Source organism: Rhinoraja longicauda, chromosome 1 (assembly GCF_053455715.1).
Source record: "Rhinoraja longicauda isolate Sanriku21f chromosome 1, sRhiLon1.1, whole genome shotgun sequence".
Taxonomy (NCBI): domain Eukaryota; kingdom Metazoa; phylum Chordata; class Chondrichthyes; order Rajiformes; family Arhynchobatidae; genus Rhinoraja; species Rhinoraja longicauda.
The window spans coordinates 87,605,254-87,628,626 of record NC_135953.1 but is presented as its reverse complement, the minus strand read 5'-3'; the positions used below and the strand labels follow the sequence as shown (position 1 = coordinate 87,628,626).

The window sequence follows — 23,373 nt, the reverse complement described above, 5'->3', positions numbered from 1 at the left end:
GACACATAAGTAGGAACAGGAGTAGTTTGTTCGATCTCCAAGACCATTCAACAAGATTGTGACCGATCTTGACACCATTTATCCTATGAACATATTCATATTTCTTAATTTATTTAATATCCTGGATATCCTGGATCGATGAATCTTTGTTTTGAATGAAATTCATGTTAGAAATTCCACAGTAGAGAAGTCTAAACATTCAGCAGTGTCTGAGTGAAGCAAGGACTCCTTATTTTGGTCACAAACGACTTGCTCCTTATTTTGAGACCCTATCTCTTTATTCTAGACTCCTTAGCTAGAGAAGCATCCTCCACACATTCACCCTGTCATGGTCCCAAACCATTTTGTATGTATCGATAAGGTCATCCCCTCATTCTTCTAAATTCCAGAGAATAAAGGCGCAGCCCATCAACCTCTCCCCGTGGTTGGTGTGGACTTGGTGGATTGAGGGGCCTGTTTCCACGCTGTATCTCTAAACTAAACTAAACTAGTTTTCCTTGTTGTTTCCTGCAAATGTATGTTAGGTTTTAGTGACATGTGTACAAGGACACTCTGGTCCATTTCAATATCAATGTCCTCCAATCTCTCGCTGTTTAAAGAATGGCATAATTCTACTCTTATGCACAACATTTTAGGGTTTTTTTCTGCTGTGGTGGAAAATCTCATCTTTTTTCCAACATTGTTCATCATTTGCCATGTTGTTACTCATTCACGCTGATTGTCTGAAACCTCGACGCCTCTTCTCATCCTCCTTATAACTCATATTCCCACTTTATGTCATCAGCAAACTACTAAAAATTACATTTGGTTCCCTCAGCCAAGATATCTACAAAGGTTGTAGATTTCTCAATGTATCATGGACCCAAGCACAGGCCTGTTAACTTCACAACGATCCATTTATTCCTACTCTTTGTTTTCTGTCCATTAAACAACACTCAAACCAAGCTAGTGTCATGCCACCACTTTTATTTGCACTAACCTGGAAACCCTTATCAAAATCCAATTAAATCACAACTATTGGTTCTCTCCCATCTGCTCTATTAAAAATCCCCACACTGAATTCTAATGGATGTCAAAATATGATTTTCACAATTCAAAAATCTATTTTGTCACTGCTCAATCATATTATTGTTTTCTGAGTGCTTTGGTAACACATCCTTTATTCCAACAACAACATGAGATATGAAGTGTAATGTTGAAAATGGTGAGAATTTCTGCAACAGCAAAAAAACCCTGATATGCTGAGTATTTTGCTTTAAATGGCAAGAATTTACAAACTTGATATTCAATGGGACCTGAGTGTCCTTGTACGTGTTGCTAAAAACTAACATGTATGCGGCAAGCAATAAGGAACATCTAATTTTACTTTCATTCCCCCTGTGAACCAGATTTGACAAATATTCTAAAGTTGTCAGGAATGCCAGTCCACATTGGCCATCAAGTACCTATCTATACCTCCTAGCACTTGGACGATGGCCTTCTACACCTTAGCAGTAACAATTCAAGTACCTGTTTAGATATTTATTCAATGTTGTGAAAGCATTATCCCCCACCATCCCACAGCCAGTAAATTTCATCTTCCATCACCCTTTGGGTGAAAACATTCTTCCTCGGATCCTCTCCAAATTTACTCCCCTTTACCATAAACCTAAGACTTCTACCATTCAGCAACTATGCCATGGTAAAAGTCTCTTACTGTGTACCATTTCATAACTTTGCATACCTCAGTCAAGTCCCTCCTCAGCCGGTGCCTTTTTAAGGAAAACCCCAGTTGGTCCAGTTTCTCTTCATAAATGGACCATTCCATCCACGTCAACCTCCCGGTGAATCTCCTCTTTAGAAATATGCACCAGTGTGAATGACCTCTTTCTCCATGCCTGCTTGGCAAAAATATTGGGATGTCTAACTTGTTTGGTTCTAGAAACATTCTTCCAGCATGCTGGAAAAGATGTAACTAACGTCTTGCCATCCATTTCCTCTCTTTCTGCTCCAACCTGCAGGTACAGTCCTGGTTCAGCAGCTAATGTCAGTGCTTATAGGTGAACATAACAGTTTGTTTCCCAAAGATGGAGAGGAGATTCAGGGCAGACAGGATGGCTGCAACAACAACAATGAAGTACCAAAGAAACCCTTGGCCGGGTTCACCCCACCTCTCAACAAGGAGAACAAGAAGCCTCAATCCGAACCTGTGCGTCAGTGCTCCTGGGACAACTCAGAGTCGCCCAAAAGGGGAAGCGGCGAGATTGCGGGATCTCCGACTGCAGTGAATGGGGGCAACAAGTTAAGCAGCAGTCCCAGGAACAGCCTGGGCAAAGTGGACGTCAACAGAAGCCCGCCCATCATGGTGAAGAAGAACCCGGCTTATTCTAAAGGGAGTGGCATTGTCACCAACGGCTCCTTCAGTAGCCCAGCCGAGACCCAGGAGAAGATTCAGACGTTGCCAAACGGGAGTCTGCAGGCGAGGAAGAATTCCTCACTGAAAGGGACGGGGACCAAGCTGGGTACCGGCGGCATGCAGAACGGGGCGGTGAGGCTGGGGATCTCCAGCACAGACATGATGAACTCCTCTCTCAACAACCGCATTGCAGCCTGGATGCCAAACGGGTATGTCATGCTGCGGGACGGCAAGACCAAAGATGCCATGAACGGTGAGTCCACCACTCAGCAGCACAGACTCTCCACCTATGACAATGTCCAGCAGCAGTTCTCTCTGTCCAACTCAGATGACAAGCAGAGCGTGGACAGTGCCACCTGGTCCACCTCCTCCTGCGAGATCTCCCTGATGGAGCACCCCAACTCCTGCCGCTCCTCCACCACCACCTGCCCGGACCAGGACATTTACGCAGCGGGTTACGAAGACCCGGCACTGGAGGGCTCAGTCCACGACGCCTCCTTCCGGACTGACTCTGAGAACAAGTACGAGCGGAGCAGCGGGGGCGGCTGCAGCAGCCGGGCCACGAGCAGCAGCGACAACAGCGACACGTTTGTCTCCAATGCTTCTACCGGCAACCACAGTGCCTTGCACAGTCTTGTGGCCAGCCTGAAGCAAGAAGTTACAAAGCAGAAGATCGAGTATGAAGCGAGAATCAAAAGGTAAGACGACAGTTACAGAGACGGGTGCAGTAGCTGCACTAAAGTTGTACCGCAGTCCATGTGTTCAAAACCACATGTGCAATAACAAAATCAGGAACTGCAGATGCTGGCTTATGAAAAAAGACACAAAGTGATGGGTCAGGCAGCATCACTGGAGAACATGGATAGGTGATGTTTTGGAATGGAACCCTTCTTCAGCCAATAACAAAATCGATTCATAACTTTATAAGTCATAGGAGCAGAATTAGGCCATTCGGCCCATTGAGTCTACTCTGCTATTCAATCATGGCTGATCTATCTATCCCTCTCAACCCCACTCTTCTGCCTTCTCCCCATAACTTTTGACACCCTTACGAATCAAGATTCATTTTATCTTTGCTCCATTTCTAGTTTATTTGTAATGTTTTTAAAACAATTGGTGCCTATTGTTCACAACAGATTTATTTTGGCTGGAAGATTTTGTGCTGTTTGAGGATAGGATTGATTGGCAACAATGGTACTCTCACAAAGGTGGAATATCACTTTCTAGGCCTGCACATACAGTACAGGCACTTGGTTGAGATACCAAAAGCCCTTGTGAGCAAGTAAGGAGCTGATGCCGGAATGGGAGGGGAGTGGGGAATGGTAAAATAAATTATTGACTCTCACCAACAGTCAAACATAAACTACCATTTTGCCCACATTGACCCACATATTATCTGCAAGCTTCTTGCTATCACTGTTCAGGTTATGGTCCAAGCTCACACATGTACTTCACAGGTGACTGTCATCTATTTGTGAAAGAGGCTGCGATCTTGGATCCTGCATTGAATAGTGCTGAGCCCCTGGCTCCAGTTCTGAGTGATTGCTGTTTGAATGACAATCTGTGCAAGAATCAGGAAGCCCTTTTTTAACATGTGACATATTTCGCAAACAAAGCTTTTAAGTTGACTATGTTTATTATTAATGTGGTACTAGTGTTTTTGCTAGATATGGATTAGATTTGCCGCTTATTTACAAAGAAGCATGAAAAATCTTGTCTTCTTCCCAATATTACTAAGTGCAGTGAGATGAGAGCAGCCTCACATTGCATTTCAGGGAATAAACAGGCTGCATTATTGACAGGTGTCTGCATTGCTGGTATTTTCACTGCCTCTGACTAGTCCAGTTCCTTATCATGAAGCATGGTGTTATCACTGCTTGCGATGATTGTCCAGGTGCAAGAGATAATTTAATGTTTTAATGAACCATGTGGTTTAACTAATTATCTGTTGTTCAGATCAAGGATTTAAGTATCTATCATTTTAATAGACTATAAAAACTGCTGTATTCATTAAGTACACCCTGTTAACTGGCGATCTTATGAGAAAATAATTATACTCCTCAAACAAATGTGATTGATTGGAATGTTATGCAGATTGAAGATTCATTTTATTTATTTATTTACATTTTAGACAGTTTCATTAGACTAATATTGGACCAGAGACTATTCTCTTGCTAAAACAAAGCCCTTAAGTTGTATAAGGCATTGGTGAGACAACACTTGGAAAATTATATTCAGTTTTGGTCAACCTACAATAGGACAAATGCCTTTGAGATGGAAAGGTGCAGAGAAGATTTACGAGTATGTTTCTTGACTTCACTGTTGAATATGTCACAGAGTCATAGAGTCCACAGACACTGCTTGACTTGTTGAGTTCCTCCACCACTTCATGTTTTGCTTAAGATTCCAGCATCTGCAGTTCTGTGTGTCACCAAATTGGTGAGATAGATGGAAACCATTTTATGAAATGGAGGTCGAGAGGATCCATACAGTCACTACTACAACATTTAAGAAACATTTAGATAGGTGCATAGACAGGATACATCTAGAGGGATATAGGCGAAACACAGGCACGTGGGATTAATGTAGATGGGACATGTTGAATGTCATGTTTGAATGACAATCCCTGCACCAATCTGGACCCCCTTTGTTTACATGTGACATATTTCGTAAACAAAGCTTTCAAGTTAAATATGCTTATTATTTATGTGGTAATAACATGTTTGCTAGATATGGATTAGATTTGCCACTTATTGACAAAGAAGCGTGGAAAATCTAGCGTATGTCCCAATATTGTAAGGTAAGCATGAAGTAATAATAAAAGGTATTGGCATCAAAGAATTCAAAAAAACTGCATAAGCCTGAACTGCAAAACCTGAACTAGAAAGAGAAAATGTAGGGAAAGCTCAGCTCGTCACACAGCTGCCCAATAGACACCTGGAATAGTCCAGCACTTGACAACCTCAACATGCTGTGGGATATGCAAGACCAATGACCATTCTGGCATCCAAATGCAGGCTCTCCCTTGGCTGCAGGAGGACAACATGCAAGGTTCAGGTACCAGGTGGTACCGCGCATGCTCTGCTTCATTGCAGGTGCTGGACAGAATAGCCAGAAGCTCAAATCGGCTCAGGGAATCTAGCCCTCCTATGGCCAGTTCCCGGAAAGTGAATGAATGAAAAAGATACAGAGCCTGGGGATGAAGTTCCATACAACACCCGCCTGTGTCCAGGCGAAGCCTGCTGGCAAGGGCAGCAAAGATGTCTACGCCAGTAACAGGGAATTGCAGCGGGGATTCTGTGGGTGTCTGCAGCTGGCTATCCCAAATGGATACATGATACATCTCCTTCATCTTTTTGCCGGAGGCCTATTTCCCAATCATTGGAAATAACTTTGCTGGAATAGGGGTCACAAGAGTGCCTCGATATTCTAACACACTCTCACAGTTACCGTAATTGATTGTAATGCCAGGTCGATAGCCCCCCCTCACTGGATACCTCAGAAGGTTGAAGGACTCGGGTATGAACAACTGTGCATAGAAAGTGTCATGTCCAGAATTCCTTTTGGCGTCTCAGTTTATCATTAACAACAGGCCTCATTAGGTCTGCACTATGGTTCAGGTGATGGAACATTGAGGTTTGGGAGAAGGGAGCATGGATTAATTGGAAAAAGGCACAAAGTAGCACAGTGGGTCAGGCAACATCTCTGGAGAATGTAGATACAAGGAACTGCATGTGTAAGATGGAACAGCAGATGTTGGTTTATACTGAAGATAGACACAATTGCTAGAATAACTCAGTGGGTAATGCAGCAACTTCAGAGAAGAGGAAAAAGTGACATTTCGGGATGAAACCCTTCTTCGGACTACAAGAAACTGCAGATGCTGGTTTACAAAAAAAGACACAAAGTGCTGAAGTAACTTTGTGGATCAGGCAGCATCTCTGGAGAACATAGATAGGTGATGCTTCGGGTCAGAATCCTGCCTCAGGCTGATTATGGGTGGCGGGGAGAAAGTTTGAAGAGGGGAAGGGCAGGAAAATGTCCTTATTCTATCTGGGACATATGACAATAAATCACTCTTGACTCTCTTGACAAAGCCTGGCAAGTGATAGGTGGGAGTGGGCGGGGACGGGGGGTGTTGATGGGCAGATGGCTGGACATAGGCAAGAGATGAAATGACAAAAGGAAGAAATAAAAATGGTTGCTTGTAGGTTAGTTACCTAAAACTGGAGAATTCAAGATTCATAGTATCAGCCTGTAAGGTACCCAAGTGTAATATGAGGTGCTGTTCCTCCAATTTGCATATGGCCTCAGTCTGGCAATGGCAGTCAGCCAGGACAGTAAGGTTAGTATGGGAATGGGAAGAAGAGTTAAAAATGGTTAGCAACCAGGAGATCCAGCAGGCCTTGGTAGACCCAATGCAAGTGTTTGGCGAAATGGTCGCCGAATGTACACGTTGCCTCGCCAATGTAAAGGAGGAATATGGATAGGTGACATTTCGGGTTCAGAGCCTTTTTTAAGACTGATTGTGGTGGGGGAGGGAAGATAGGTGTAGGCAGGACAAAGGCTGGCAAGTGATTGGAGTTTAGACACAAAGAGCTGGAGTAACTCAGCGGATCAGCAGCATATCTGGAGAAAAAGGATGGGTGACATTTTGGGTCAGAACCCCTCTTCAGAGATGCTGCCTGTTCTGCTGAATTACTTCAGCATTTTGTGTCTATTTTTGGTATAAACCAACATCTGCAGTTCTTTGTTTCTGCGCGTGATAGGTGGATACAGGTAAGGGTGTTTAGATTGGCAGATGGTTGGGCAAAGGCTAGAGATTGAGACAAAAAGTATGAGATAAAGAGATAAGAATGGAAGAGGTATGAATTGTGAAGCCAGAAGAAGGAATATAGGTGGAAGAGGGTGAGGGGAGGGGGGAGAGGAGAAAAGGGTGTGAATACAGGTGGGACACATGGAAGAGAGGGGGGAAATGGGTTGGGAGAAGGGGGAGATATTTATAGGTTATTTACCTAAAATTGGGAGTATTCCGTTTTCATACTATTTGGTTGTAAGCTACCCAAGTGGAATACAAGGTGTTGTACCTCACTCTGGCAATGGAGGAGGCACGAGATGAAATGGGAAGGAGAGTTAAAATGGTTAGCAATTGGGAGATCCAGCAAACCTTGGTAGACCGAGTGCAAGTGTTTGGCTAAATAGTCACAAGTAAAAAGATCAGGGACCAGCAGAGAAGAGGGCGTTTGAGATGGACCAGTAGATGCAGTGGATGAGGTGAGAATCCGAACCTATAGACAGGGAGAGTGATTGTGGACTGGCAGATACCAGGGATGCGAGTGGGATCACGACTAACAGATGCAGAGGGTGTTTTGGGTTGGCAGATACAAGGATTCCATAGATGGAAGCCTGGGATTTTGTGGAATTCCCTGCCACAGAAGGCAGTGGAGGCCAATTTTTTTTTCTATGTTTCTCTGTTTTTACTGTGGAATCAAGAAGGAGATTGTAGTTGAGGGTGGAGTCAGTGCCATGCAAGGTAGAGACTGATAGGTATCCCAGTTTGGTGCTGCCTTGGAAAGTTAGTATAGCCCTTGGAGTTCACAATGACGGGCAGATTGCCCAGCAGATTTCCAACAGGAGCACTTGACATGGAATGACCTCTTGCTGTATGGGCCTGGCATAATCACATGAGCATGCAAGGGCACCTCAAGCTCGGAGTGTGAGAAATAGGTGATGAATTGGAATGGGCAGTAGTCTCTCTCATACACAATTCAATCTGTGCCAGTGCTGCAAAGATGCTGCAGATAGAGTGATTAAATCCAAGTGACCTTTCCCAAGGCAGATTTCCAATCTCTCCAGATCATTGTGAGTTTAGCCGGCAACATTTACCACTGTGCTATGCATTAGCAGAAAATTATATATTTTTGAAACTCTTAACCCAACCAAATTTTGTTGTTTCTGAAATGCCTCTGAGCCTTTTACCAGCATTTTTTTATTATGAAAAAATGTCTTAATCTATTTAAAGTTTATGTGGCATCTGTAATAGCAGGAGCTCCTGCATATATGCAGAACATATCCCCAGATACTGTATTTAACTCATGGTTCACTAATTCTTTGTTACGTTTAACACTCATGCCAATTTGGGTCCCCCACAACAAAAAAAATACTAAGTCAGCCAACAGCCAGTGTGAAATGGCTTTTGGATGCATTATACACAAAAAGCCTTGAAACTAGCTTTATGTGATCCCTGCCAGGATCTACCCCAATTTCACATATCTCTCACCACTTTGCTGTGCAGTATTCGGGGAAGGACAGTTGCAACATGCAGTATGGTTGTCATAGGAGAAGGAGAAACTGGAAGGGAGTGGAAGACAGTTTCCACATTCAATCTAAAGGACAGGGCAGCACAGTGACGCAGCAGAAGAGCTTCTGCCTTACAGCTCCAGACACCCAAGTTCAATCCTGACTACGGGTGCTGTCTGTACGGAGTTTATATGTTATCCCTGTGACCACGTGGGTTTTGTATTTTGGATCCAGTTTGCCAAAGCACCTTCGACCCCATGTGCTCTAACTTTCCCAACAAGTCTACCATGCGTGACATAGATAAACGTCATGGTAAAATTCATTTTTACCTCATCTAACACCTTACCTTAATTTTCCAAGCAAAAAACTCCATTAGATTTCCCAATGTACAAAACCATGCTGATTACCCTTAATCAGTCTCTACCTTTTCAAGCTATCATAAATCCTATTACTCAGAATATTTTCTAATTTGCTACTTCTGCAAGGCTCCCTGGTCTGTGGTTTCCTGGATCATCCCTAATGTCCTTCTTAATTATGGGAACAAGATTGGCTACCCTCCAGTTTTCCAGTACCTCAACCATGGCTAAAGATGATGTAAAAATCCGCATCAGAGCCTCCGCTATCTTCTCGCTTACTTCCCATAACATTCTAGGATAGACTACATCAAGCTTTGGGGATTTATCTACTTTAATGTACATCAATATCTCAAACACTTTCTGACACACACATGTTTCAGACCATTGGCATACACCTCACTCACTTGCAGATGATACTAAGCTGGGGGGTAGTGTGAATTGTGAGGAAGATGCAATAAGGCTGCAGGGTGACTTGGACAGGCTGTGTGAGTGGGTGGATACATGGCAGATGCAGTTTAATGTAGATAAGTGTGAGGTTATTCACTTTGGAAGTAAGAATAGAAAGGCAGATTATTATCTGAATGGTGTCAAGTTAGGAGGAGGGGGAGTTCAACGAGATCTGGGTGTCCTAGTGCATCAGTCAATGAAAGGAAGCATGCAGGTACAGCAGGCAGTGAAGAAAGCCAATGGAATGTTGGCCTTCGTAACAAGAGGAGTTGAGTATAGGAGCAAAGAGGTCCTTCTACAGTTGTACCGGGCCCTGGTGAGACCGCACCTGGAGTACTGTGTGCAGTTTTGGTCTCCAAATTTGAGGAAGGATATTCTTGCTATGGAGGGCGTGCAGCGTAGGTTCACTAAGTTAATTCCCGGAATGGCAGGACTGTCGTATGTTGAAAGGCTGGAGCGATTGGGCTTGTATACACTGGAATTTAGAAGGATGAGGGGGGATCTTATTGAAACATATAAGATAATTAGGGGATTGGACACATTAGAGGCAGGAAACATGTTCCCAATGTTGGGGGAGTCCAGGACAAGGGGCCACAGTTTAAGAATAAGGGGTAGGCCATTTAGAACGGAGATGAGGAAGAACTTTTTCAGTCAGAGAGTGGTGAAGGTGTGGAATTCTCTGCCTCAGAAGGCAGTGGAGGCCAGTTCGTTGGATGCTTTCAAGAGAGAGCTGGATAGAGTTCTTAAGGATAGCGGAGTGAGGGGGTATGGGGAGAAGGCAGGAACGAGGTACTGATTGAGAGTGATCAGCCATGATCGAATTGAGTGGCGGTGCTGGCTCGAAGGGCTGAATGGCCTACTCCTGCACCTATTGTCTATTGTCTATTGTCTATTGTCTATCCACTCCATCCTTCTCCCTGATGAATACTGGCATGAACTATTTATTTAGACGTATCCTCTGGCTCCCTCTTGGTTCCTGAGGGGATCAATTCTTTCCCCAGCTATACTCTTACTTCTAAAATATTTATAAAAGGTTTTGGAATTCCCTCTAATTCTGCTGGCCAGGCCCATTTCTTGAGCTTTTTCTGCCCCCTAACTGTTTTCTTAAGATCTCTCCTGTGTCCTCTTAAAATACTCAAAGGACATATACCAATTTTATATACCTGACATGCTTCCATTTTCCTGGTCAAATCCACAATTTTCTTTGGTTCCCTAAGTTTCCAAGGTTCCCTAATCATATAGATACAAAGAACTGCAGATGCTGGTTTACAAAAAAATAAAATAAAAGTGCTGGAGTAACTCTGAAGGAGGAGCACGACCAGAAATGGCACCTATCCGTGTTCTCCCGAGATGCAGCTTGACCCATTGAGTTACTCCAGCACTTTGTCTTTTTTTTCCTAATCTTTGCTTTTTACCCTTGCAAGGATATGCTGATTTTGAACTCTTACTGTTTTGCTATTTAATACTTCCCACTTATCAGACATTGTTTTCCTCTCTCTAGCACTACCCATAATCTAATTTCACCAAGTCCTGTCTTTGATTAGTGAAATCAGCCCTCCCCCATTTAGGTCCTTAATTCTATTTCCAACCTTACCCTTTTCCTTGAAGACCTTGAAGCTTACTGAATGTGGTCACTGGTACCAGGAGATTCCTCCACAAATACTTCCACCACTTGCCCACGGTCAATCCCTAGAATAAGTTGAGTACAGTTCCCTCCCTGGCAGCATTCTCTACATACTGCTTTAAAAAACCCACTCATGGATGCAATTAACAAATTTCACTGAATCTAGACCAGGGTCCAGAGGAGGTTTACAAGAATGATCCCAGGAGTGAGTAGGTTAACCTTTGATGAGCGTTTGTCGGCACTGGGCCTGTACTCACTGGAGTTTAAAGAATGAGCTAATTGAAACATACAAAACAGTGAAAGGCTTGGATAGTGGATGTGGAGAGGATGTTTCCACTAGTGAGAAAAGTCTAGGACTAGAGGTCATAGCCTCAGAATTAAAGGACGTTCTTTTAGGAAGGAGATGGGGAGAAATTTCTTTAGTGAGAGGGGAGTGAATCTGTGGAATTCTTTGTCACAGAAGGCTGAGGAGGCCGTCAGTGGATATTTTTAAGGCAGAGATAGATAGATTCTTGATGTCAGGTGTCAGAGGTGAAGGGGAGAATGCAGGAGAATGGGGCTTGGAGGGAGAGATAGATCAGCCATGATTGAATGGCAGAGTAGACGATGGGCCAAATGGCCTAATTCTATTCCTCATGACCTTATGACCTTAATAAAAAAAGAATGAAATTCAATTTGTATATATAATGAACATGTATTTTAATAATGTGAGCGTTGAACTTAATTCTCTGAGATTTGCTTCCATTTACTTCCATCGAGGTCATATTTATACCTCAATCACTAACTCTCTCTGCATCTGTATCTAACTTTCATTTTCAATGAAGTCAAATTGAATTAAAATAAATTGATTTTCATAAAAGCATTCAATTTGTAACACTAGTTTAATACCCAGGCAGAAAACTAAAATTCTTTACAGCGCCACAGCACAATCCTGTATATTCATCATTTTGCCCAAAGCAAATGCTTCGAGTTTTAATAACGTTCATAGCTTTGATTCTTTGTAAAGGAAACATGGTCAATCCTCAATCATATAGCAACATCTGTCAGAACTAACAAGAGAGTACTTGATCATTTCTCTTCCATTTCTTGTTAATTTCATCTTCTAATTTGCTACTGACAGCTTGGAGCAGAGAAATCTTGAACTGGAGTCTGAGGTAATGACACTTCACGAGGAACTGGACCAGGAGAGGAAGAAGTATACCATGGTGGAAATAAAGATGAGGAACACAGAGCGTGCACGGGAAGATGCCGAGAAACGCAACGAAATGTTGCAAAAGGAGATGGAGCAATTTTTCTCGACATTTGGTGATCTGACTGTGGAGACTCGAAGGTCTGATCAAAGTAATACCATATGGATTCAGTAAAGATCAAAAGATCAGACTGTGGTTGGGGAGGGGTGGAGAAAATCAGGTGACTGGTCACCTGACTGGGGTTACGCTCAATGAAACTCAAAACCTTGAAGGATAAAATGCATTTCAACTGTACTTGCCAGTATTTTGATTGTGTACTTACCACCTTATTATAACCTGTAAGCTCCGTGTAATTATGTTACTGTTCAATGTTACAGCTGGTTGTGTATATAGCTTAAATGAAACAAAAATATCAGTGGCACCTATGTATCTCAAAGAGAAAAAGGAAACTTTTAACAAAAGCCTTGTATTTGAATTGCTAAAGTTAATATTGTTGTGATGCAATCCAGCTTTTTATCGAGGCTTTTTAACTTGCACTTAACATAAGCTATCTTTTTTGCATTGTGGTACAGTTGGCCTGTTTTGTATTTCTTTCTTGTGTCCCCCTTTTTTTCTGGGGCAAGAGAATCTCGAAGAATTAAAAGATTATGGAATGGGCGATGGGATATATAAAGTTAAATATTGAATAGCGTTGCGATGCTTCATGTGCCATTTTACTTGTCCTTGACCAAAAAACAAAGTGTACATACTTTATAAAAAATATAACAGATAAATGACCTAAACCTTTTCAGTGGGCCTACTGCTTTATAACAGTGCATAACCTGTCCAATTTATCTCTAAAAACCACATCCAACTACTCTTTTTACTCACTTTTGTGTACTCTTAATGCTAGATCGTGACGATGTAGTTAGTAGAGAAATCCCAACAGAAAAGGAAATGCAATGGTCAATTACCAAGGTTTTTCTTTTAGAGTGGAAAGATGAATGAATGAAAGTCACTTTATTATCACATGTGACATGTTACAGTGAAATTCTTTGTTTTGCACACCATACACAAAGAATGCAGTCATATAGGCTGCTGACAAGGTTCAAAGTGTTCAATGTAGTCCAAATGGTCCCTCTGGGCTCCCCCCCCCCCCCCCCTCCCCCCCACCGACCGGGTCCCTCTTAGTTCTCTCGGCAGCCCCCCCACACCAGGTCCCTCTTTGTTTTTGGCTGCCCCCCGCCACTGGGTCCCTCTTTGTTCTCTCGGTGACCCGTCTTCGACCAATGTCCGTCACCCACCACGAGCGCGTCCAACCTCCGGCACACACTGCAGGCCAGTCTGATGTTTCAAGTCGAGATCTGATAAATGGTACAAATTTACTACAGGCTGAATGTCTATTGTGGGAAGATGGTGGGAATGAGTGAATAATAGTCACACTAAATTCAAGGTGAATGGTTCAAGAGTCTTAACTGTAACTTAAAGTCAAATTGTATAATCAGAATGTCTGCACAAAAGGCCATTTGAATATCTAGATGCAAATCGTGCTGTGGAACTCCCTCTCAGAGTCCCACATTCTTGGTCTTTCTTCACATGCTTTAATCTCATTATTTATCCAAGATCCTGCCTTGGCACCATTCAGTTGAACAAGGTTGAGAATAATGTAAGAAAATAACTGCAGATGCTGGTACAAATCGAGGGTATTTATTTCACAAAATGCTGGAGTAACTCAGCAGGTCAGGCAGCATCTCTGGAGAGAAGGAATGGGTGACATTTCAGGTCGAGACCCTTGTTCAGACTGATGTCAGGGGGCGGGACAAAGGACAGTGGTTGTGTAATTCTGATATAAAACAGGTGTCCTTCTTTCCTGTCATAAAGATTATGGTGGTGCTTCTGTCATGCGCAAAACTGGCACATTCATAGAAATACACAGCACAGAAATTGGCCCTTATGGCTCACTATGTCAAGCCTAACCATGATGAAATCAACTAATTTCCAGACCTGTGCTAAACCTGATTGTCTGACACATTTTCAATTGTTATTAGTATTTCCTATGTCTAAACTTTAAGGATTTTTTTGAAGACCAGATGCTGCATTTGTAGTTTATTATCATTGGGCAGCAGTAGCTCTTTTAAATGGGCTTGGATCATTTGGATGAGTCTGGGATCGTTAAGATTTTTGAAATGCAATGGATGACATCAATATCGATGCTCCACATTCTTCTTTGAAAGAGGAGTAAATGGATGTTAGTTACAAATAACTTCAGTATCATAAAAACTATCTATAGTTTTGTGGATTCTACTTCAATATCTGAGCTCTTGAAACAAATAATTAATCGCAAAGAGATTTTCCATTTAAGTCCTCTGGCTCTTGGCTGCATTATTGGAGGGAAATCATGGCTTTTGCAGAGATGGGCTTGTTTAATTATTCTGCTCTCAGACCTGCAGTGCAGTTTAGTTTAGAGATACAGTGCGGAAACAGGCCCTTCGGCCTACCGAGTCCACACCGACCAGCGATCCTCGCACACTTACACTATTCTACACAAACTAGGGATAATTTTTACATTTATACTGAGCCAATTAACCCGCATACCTGTACGTCTTTGGAGTGTGTAAGGAAACCGAAGATCTCGAAGAAAACCCGCACGGTTACGGGGAGAAAGTACAAACCCCGTACAGACAGCACCTGTAATCGGGATGGAACCCAGGTCTCCAGCGCTGTAAGGCAGCAGCTCTACCGCTGTGCCACCGTGCTGCCCCAAGTTGATTCAATTCTGACTCACATGTGGTTAAAGTGCACATTGTCAGATTTTAATAAAGACCATTTTTATACATTTTGGTTTCACCATGTGGAAATTACAGCAGTGTTTATACATTTTGTACTTTCTCCCCATAACCGCGTGGGTTTTCTCTGTGATCTTCGGTTTCCTCACACACTGTAAGTACAATTCTCACTGAGTTGATAGTTGAGTGCAGAGCTTGTGAGACCTAACCAACTACTGAGGTCTTAAAGCCTGGAATTCCATTACTAAACTCCACCATCTTTTATTCCCTAAAGCTGGTCCTTAGATTGACATTTTCCTTGCAGGACTTCATTTTTTTTTTGCTAAACATCCGATGAGGTTCTGACTATATTAAAAGTACTGCATGAATACAAGTTTTTCTTGTGATCAATAATAACATAGGCTATTGGAAAGACTGTGCTTGATGCACCAAATCTTGGCCTTGTGACTCCATGTCTGCATTTGTTTTCTATTTCAATCACTGCTTTCACATAATGATTGGTATTTACCTATAATACACGTGGTTTCTTTGAGTGTAGAAAGGAACTGCAGATGCTATAGACAATAGACAATAGGTGCAGGAGTAGGCCATTCGGCCCTTCGAGCCAGCACCACCATTCAATGTGATCATGGCTGATCATTCTCAATCAGTACCCCGTTCCTGCTTTCTCCCCATACCCCCTGACTCCGCTATCCTAAAAAGCTCTATCTAGCTCTCTCTTGAATGTATTCAGAGAATTGGCTTCCACTGCCTTCTGAGGCAGAGAATTCCACAGATTCACAACTCTCTGACTAAAAAGTTTTTCCTCATCTCTGTTCTAAATGGCCTACCCCTTATTCTTAAACTGTGGCCCCTGGTTTACACTGAAGATAGGCACAAAATGCTGGAGTAACTCAGCAAAACAGGCAGCATAACTAGAGGGAAGGAATGGGTGACATTTTGGGGAGAAGGATGGGTGACGGTTTTGGGTCGAGACCCTTCTTCAGACTGACTAACGATGAGGGAGTGAAGGCCTGGAAAATGGAAGGCATTGGAGAGACAAAGGGCATGTGAGGTGTCTTGGGCTTTGGTCGAGAGGGATTGGACCAGGAGGGACAGGATGGAGTCGAGGTATGTGGAAATGAATTCGTTGGGCCGGGGGCAGGCAGAAACAATGGGTCTGCAAGGGCAGTTCTGTTTATGGATTTTGCAGAGAAGATAAAACCGGGCCATGCGGGGCTGGGGAACAATAAGGTTGGAGGTTGTGCAGGGCGCACAGGCAGAAGTAATAAAATCAGAATCAGAGATTATGGCCTGGTGCTCATTGGTGGGGTCATGGTCCAAACATAAGTAGGAGGTGGTGTCCGAGAGCTGGTGCCTGGCCTCAGCTCTGGTAGAGGTCAGCTCTGGTAGAGGTCAGCTCTGGTAGAGGTCAGCTCGCCAGACTACCATGGCACCTCCCTTGTCGGTGGGTTTGATGATAATGTTGGGGTTACTGTAGATTGGGCAGAGGGCTGTATGTTCAGCGGGGGTGAGGTCGGAGTAGGTAAGGGGAGTGGAAAAGTTGAGATGGTTGATGTCACACCAGCAGTTAAAAATAAAAAGGACTAAATAGAAGGCCGTCCGGGGAGTCCAAGGGGAGCGAGACCGGTGGAGACGGGAGAAAGGATCATCACTGGGTGGAGAAGACGCCTTCCCATAGAAAAAGGCACGGAGTCGGAGGCGAAGGAGGAAAAGCTCTACATCGTGGTAGACCCAGAACTTGGTGAGGTGGGGGCGGATGGGAATAAAGGTGAGGCCTTTAAGTACTATTTACTGTAAGTGCTTTAAGTTTTCTTAAGTACAATTACTGGTTTTCTTCCATATTCTCCTGACAAACATATATTTAGAAAATCATTTCACTTTCTATTTTACCCTTGATACACTCATGTGCATACAAGAAAAATTCTGAAGTGAACAATAATGTGTTGTTTCACCTGTTTGTCTTGACCATATTGTAAAAGGTCTTCATGCTGTTTTTTCTTGATCTTTCCCTCCACAAGAATACTAGAACCAGGCATAGGCCATCAGCTCCTCAAGCTTGTCCCACCATGCCCTGGGCCTCAACTACAATTCTGTGTCTACTCCCCATATCTCCCAATTCCTCAATCTTTCAAATGGTTATCCATCTCCACCTTAAATACTTCAAATGTTTGTTTGCTTGTTTTTTTAGTCATAACAGTACAGGTGAGGACTGCACATAGCTGCTCTGGGGAGACAGAGGAACAACTGCGGGACTGCTTGGAGTCAGTAGACTGGGCAATGTTCAAGGACTCGGCCACAGTCGTTACAGACTTCATAAGGAAATGTGTGGAGGACAGTGTTCCTACAAATACCTTCCGAGAGGTTTCCTAGCCAGAAGCCTTGGATGAACCAGGAGGTCTGCACTCTTCTGAGGACCAGAACCAGGGCATTCAGGTCTGGTGACGCAGAGGTCTATAAGAAGTCCAGATACAACCTTGACAAGGCCATCAAAAAGGCCAAAAGGGAGCCGCTCAAAGCTGGAGGATGGGGCGGATGTTCAGCAACTGTGGCAGAGCTTGAAGGCCATCAACTCTGACAAAGCAAAATCAGGAGGCAGCTCAAGTGAAGGCAAAGCATCACTCCCTGATGAGCTCAATGAGTACTGCACACGCTTTGATAGGGAGAACACTGATGTGTCTTCCTGAGCCCCCATGGTATCAGGGCCGGATTAACAAAGTAGCAAAAGTAGCATTTGCTATGGGCCCCGCGCTTTCGAGGGCCCCGCGCTAAATGCTTGAAATCGGCATCCCACTGAGGGACGCTGTGTTCCACACCCCAAATGCAGCATTTTTAATGTGTTGGCGGGACTGCACAGACCAATGGGCAGCTGGCGCGTCACCGCCCCGCTCCGCCGGTGGTGGCCGCCCGGGCCGGGAGGCGGGTTGCTGCGCGGCTTCCGTTGGGGGCTCCCGGAGGTCGCAACAAGGTGTGGTGGTGGTCAGCGAGGTCTTGAAATCCCAGGTTTGGATGTGTGGGTTTGGGCAGACTCGGTGTGGAGTTTGGCCGAAATGCCGCGGGGAAAAGCTCAGCGGGTCAGAAAGAGAAACAGAGTTAATGTCTCGAGTTGGCGCCGGTCGTGATTTGGGTGATTCCCAAATCACTTTAAGTCGGACGGTGGAGCATTGTGACTCTTTGTGTAAAGGTCGGAAGGTGGTTTCTAAAGTACAAGTGGGGATCTCTGCAGAGTATGGGAAGTAAATACATCGCGCCCTTACATTGGGTGGCGATCGCAGTGAGGCCAAGTGCAGCCAGCACCTGCTCCATGTGTATGGTGGCGCTGGAGACAACAAGGGCAGCTCTCTCGGTAATGGTGGCGCCGGCTGCACACCATGTTCCCATTGGGGCGGCTCCGCCCCCTAGTGGCCAGCGTCTCCCTCTCTTGCGAGCCGGGCTCGCCCGCTGCAACCCCGGGCTCCACCGGCATCGTGTGCAGGTTTGCTGGGGACGCTGCCTTAGTCTGTGGGTTCTGGGGAGGGGAAAGGAATCGGGGGGCCCGGCGGCTTCCCGCCCACCCACCCACCCACCCACCCAACCAACCAACCAAACATGCCCTCCAGGCAGCAGAGTGCAGCTTGGTTTGCCGGCTGCCGCGGGGAACCTGCGTTTGGTGTCGGGGAATGGCTCGGTTTCGGACTGTTTTTTGTGGATTTTTTTTAAGATTTAGATTTTTAGATTTAGAGATACAGCGCAGAAACAGGCCCTTTGGGCCACCGGGTCCGCGCCGCCCAGCGTTCCCCGCACATTAACACTATTCTACACCCACTAGGGACAATTTTTACATTTGCCCAGCCAATTAACCTACAAACCTGTACGTCTCTGGCATGTGGGAGGAAACCGAAGATCTCGGAGAAAACCCACGCAGGTCACGGGGAGAACGTACAAAGTCCATACAATACAGTATCCATAGTCAGGATCGAACCTGAGTCTCCAGCGCTGCATTCGCTGTAAGGCAGCAACCCTACCACTGCGCCACCGTGCCGCCCTTGGATGAATTGCCGCGGGTTTGGGCTGTTTGAGTGGATTGTGGCTCGCTGCATGACTTAGAGGCACTGATTTAATGTTGCTCCCTCAGAGGGAGCGGCATTCAGTCGGTGCTTCCGGGTCACGCAGCGGGTTGCAGTCCACGTGGATTGCTTGAACCTGCGGGAATTCGTCCAATCCACGGGGAGCGGTCAGGGACTGGGTGATTCTTTGACGCTGGTCGCGGGTTCCCCATTGACCGTCCGGTTTGGTTCCACGCGGCAGCCGGTGGACCGAGCCGGACTCTGCTGTCTTGGAGGGCATGTTTGGTTGATTGGTTGGGTGGGCGGGAAGTCGCCGGGTTTTTTTATTCCTTTCCCCTCCCCAGAGCTTGCAGGCTGGGGCAGCATCCTTGGTAAACCTGCACACAATGCCGGTGGAGTTTGTGGTTGGGGCGGGTGGGCCCGGCTCGCGGGAGAGGGAGGCGCCGGCCATCGCCGGCCTGGCTGCTCCGATGGGAACATGGTGTGCAGCTGGCGTTGTTGACACTGGGAGAGCTGCCCTTGGTGTCTCAACTGTCATTGTATGTATTGAGCGGGCGCTGGCCACACTCGCTCGCTCGCACTGGGGTCGCCGCCCAATGCAGGGGCGTGACGTGTTTCCTGCCCATACTCTGCAGAAATCCCTGGGAAATGTCTGGGCCTGATGGTGTACCTGGCCGCATTCTTAAAAGCTGCGCAGACCTGCTAGCTTGAGACTTTGCATGATATCTTCAGCCATTATCTACTAAAATCCAAGGTCCTTACCTGCATTAAAAGGACATCCATAATACCCAAGACGATCAAGGTGACATGCCTCGATGACTACCGACCAATGATGCTGACGTCCATGGTGATGAAGTGCTTTCAGAGGTTGGTTATGACACATATCAAATCTTACCTTAGAAAGGACCTAAACCCACTAACATTTACCTACTTCCCCCAACTGATCAACAGGGGATGCGATCTCATTGGCTCTCCATTCTGCACTGGATCACTTGGACAATAAGAATAGGTATGTCAGGCAGTTGTTTATTAACTACAGCTCCATGTTCAACACTATCTTCCCCTCTAAAATTACGATCAACTCAGGGAACTGGGACTCTGCTCACCCCATGCGGGCTACAGTCAGTACAAATTGGCAACAAGACATCTTGGTATCCATCAACACATGAGCCCCTTAAGGCTGTGTCCCCTGCTCCACTCTCTCTGTACTCCTGGCTGTGTATACATATGCCAATGCCATGTTTAATATTCTCCAACAAAACCACCATTGCTCGCCGAGTAATAGATAATGATGAATCAGAATACAGGAGGGAGATTGATAATCTGATTGAATGGTGCCAGAACAACAATCCTGCTCGCAATGTTAGCAAGATCAAGGAACTTATTGTTGATTTCAGGAAGGGAAAGTCAAAGACCCATGATGCTAACTTCATCAATACGACAGTGGTGGAGAGAGTCAACAGCTTTAAGTTCCTGGTCATTCATATCGCCGAAGATCGCACAGAGAGCTCATCGATGCCTCTACTTCCTCAGAAGATTGAGGAGATTCAGATTGTTGCAGAATACTCTCTCAAACATCTTCAGGTATATGTTAGAGAGCATGCTGGACTGGTTAATGAAGGGACTCGACCCGACACGTCACCCATTCCTTCTCTCCAGGCATGCTGCCTGTCCCGCTGAGTTACTCCAGCTTTTTGTGTCTATCTTTGGTTGCTTCATGGCCTGGTTCGGTGACTTAAACACCCAGGAACAAAGAAAGCTGCAGAAAGTGGTGGACATTGCCCAGTTCATCACGGGTGCTGACCTCCCCACCACTGAAGAGATCTGCAGGTATTGCTGCCTCAACGAAGGCAGCTAATAAGCTAATATTATCAAAAACCCACACCATCCTGGCTATGCACTCACCTCAATACTTTCTATCTAAAAGGTACAGGAGCATGAGAACTGTGACCTCCAGATTCAAGAAATGCTTCTTCCCAGCGACCGTCAGGCTCTTGAACACTGTATAACACTGACCCTAACCTTACCTCGACAACCATGATCCACAATGGACTTTGTTTTGGTTGCACTACATACTTTGGTTTTGCACTATTATGGTAGGTGAATCCCCGTGAATAATCTCACTCACCAACTATGACCCAAGTATTATTGATTATTAATATTTGTATCACTGGTTATTGTATATTTATTTGTAGTTAATGCAATAATGGGCCTGCAAAGCTGCAGTAAGTAAGAACTGTATTGTTCTGTAGCTGGTACACTTGACAACTAAACACCCTTGACTCTTGTGTGTATTTTCTCCAAACTATATTTGCTACTAGACCAAGTTGGGCCCAAACCTCTCCTGCATTGGTGCAGCAACCTCTCCCCCCCCCCCCCCACCCTCCCCCTCCCCCTTCCCTCTCATCCCCTCCCCCCCTAACCCCCTCCCTCCTCCTCCCCTCCCTCCATTCCCCTCCCCTCCCCCTTCCCCTCCCCCCTTCACCTCCCCCCTTCCCCATCCCCACCCCCCTTCCCCTCCCCCCCACTCCATCCCCCTCAACCACCCCTATCCTCCCTCCTCCCCCCCATCCCTCCCTAGGAGATAGATTTAAACTTTAAAATGTGAATAACTTAAAAAATATAACACCGATTTCAATGAAACTTCTTCCATTAGCACCAAAGGGACGACGGTGAGTAAAATGGGGCTAAAATTGTCGTGCTATCGTGTACTGTTTTGGCTGTAGTTCAGGAACAAACAAACAAACAAACGAGGGTTTTAGTGCATAGATGTTATCCCCGTGAATAATCTCACTCACCAACTATGACCCAAGCTGAAGACCAATCTTCAGAGTACCATACTAACTTAAAATAAAGCCACGTCGAGATGAGATTGTCTCATGACGCAGCAGTGATCTCTGCCCAGAACTGGAATTTACAGGGAAACAAAAACCATGTCTTTAAGATGTGCAAAGACATGTCAGACTGACCAGCCTCCATGCTGTTTGATCACGGTAAGCAAAATCTTCATTGTGAGTAATCATTGAACCGATATATAAATAGTGTTAGTGAGCGGGAAATTTAGTTCAAAATGATCTCTTCATGATGTTCAGGAAGTCATACTTGGACTTCTTAGATGATACAGGATCACCAGTCTTAAATGCCACAGTGGCACAGCGAGCTGTAGAGCTGCTGTCTTACAGCAGCAGAGACCTGGGTTTGTTCTTGACTAGGAGCTGTCTGTGCTCAGTTTATGCGTTCTTCCTGTGACCGCGTGGGTTTCCTTTGGATACTCTGGTTTCCTCCCACATTTCAAAGACGTACAGGTTTGTAGGTTAATCGGCTTCTGTAAATTGCCCCTAGTATGTAGGATGCAAAAGTGGAATAACATAGAACTAGTGTATTGGTGATTGGTGGTTAGTGTGGATTTATTGGACCACAGGGGCTGTTTACATTATGTATCCCTAAACTAATCTAAACTCAGGTCAAGTCCTCAGCAGATTGCAAGTCTCCTGGTTGGAGAAGATAGAGTCATAGAGTCATATGGCGTGGAAACAGGCCCTTTGGTCCAACTTGCCCACATTGACCAACATGTCCCATCTACACTAGTCCCACCTGACTGCATTTGGCCCATATCCCTCGAAACCTGTCCTAACCATGTACTTGTCTAAATGTTTCCGTAATGTTGCAATAGTACCTGGCTCAACTACTTCCTCCGGCAGCTCGTTCCATACACCTAGCACCCTTTCTGAAAAGAAGTTACCCCTCAAGTTCCTATTAAATCTTTCTCCTATCACCGTAAACCTATGTCTTCTGCTTCTCAATTCTCTTACTCTGGGCAAGAGACTCTGCAATTAACCAATCTATTTCTCTCATGTGTAAGAAGGAACTGTAGATGCTGGTTTACCTCTCATGATTTTGTACACCTCATCCTCCTGAGCTCCAAGGATGAAAGTCTTAGCCTGCTCAACCTCTCCTCTGCACCCTTTCCAGTTTGTCAACATCCTTCCTATAACATGGAGCCCAAAACTGAACACAATATTCTAAATGTGGCCTCACCAATGTCTTACACAACTGCAACATGATCTCCCAGCTTCTATACTCAATACTCTGACTGATGAACGGTAATGTGTGAAATCTGTTTGTAGGTACTCACGCATCCATACTTTTCTTCATGACAACTGTTGACAACTGTTGCGTATTCATTCAGTGTTACCAGATCTCCTCAAATGCACTGAATCTGCTAATAATTATATATCCGTGAAGCACAA

General features: G+C 44.9%; 1 protein-coding gene across 8 annotated transcripts in view; it reads left to right on the top strand.

Moving 5' to 3' along the window:
- The window catches only part of arhgap24 (Rho GTPase activating protein 24), a 406,341-nt gene extending 393,252 nt beyond the window's left edge, over positions 1–13,089 (top strand). For all 8 annotated transcript variants that reach the window (XM_078401974.1, XM_078401965.1, XM_078401982.1 and 5 more), the window contains 2 exons: positions 2,001–3,093; positions 12,243–13,089. In XM_078401974.1, coding sequence (XP_078258100.1) covers positions 2,001–3,093; positions 12,243–12,486 — 1,337 coding nt within the window. In that variant the 3' untranslated portion in view covers positions 12,487–13,089. The remainder of the gene's footprint in view (positions 1–2,000; positions 3,094–12,242) is intronic.
- Positions 13,090–23,373: the final 10,284 nt, after the last annotated feature.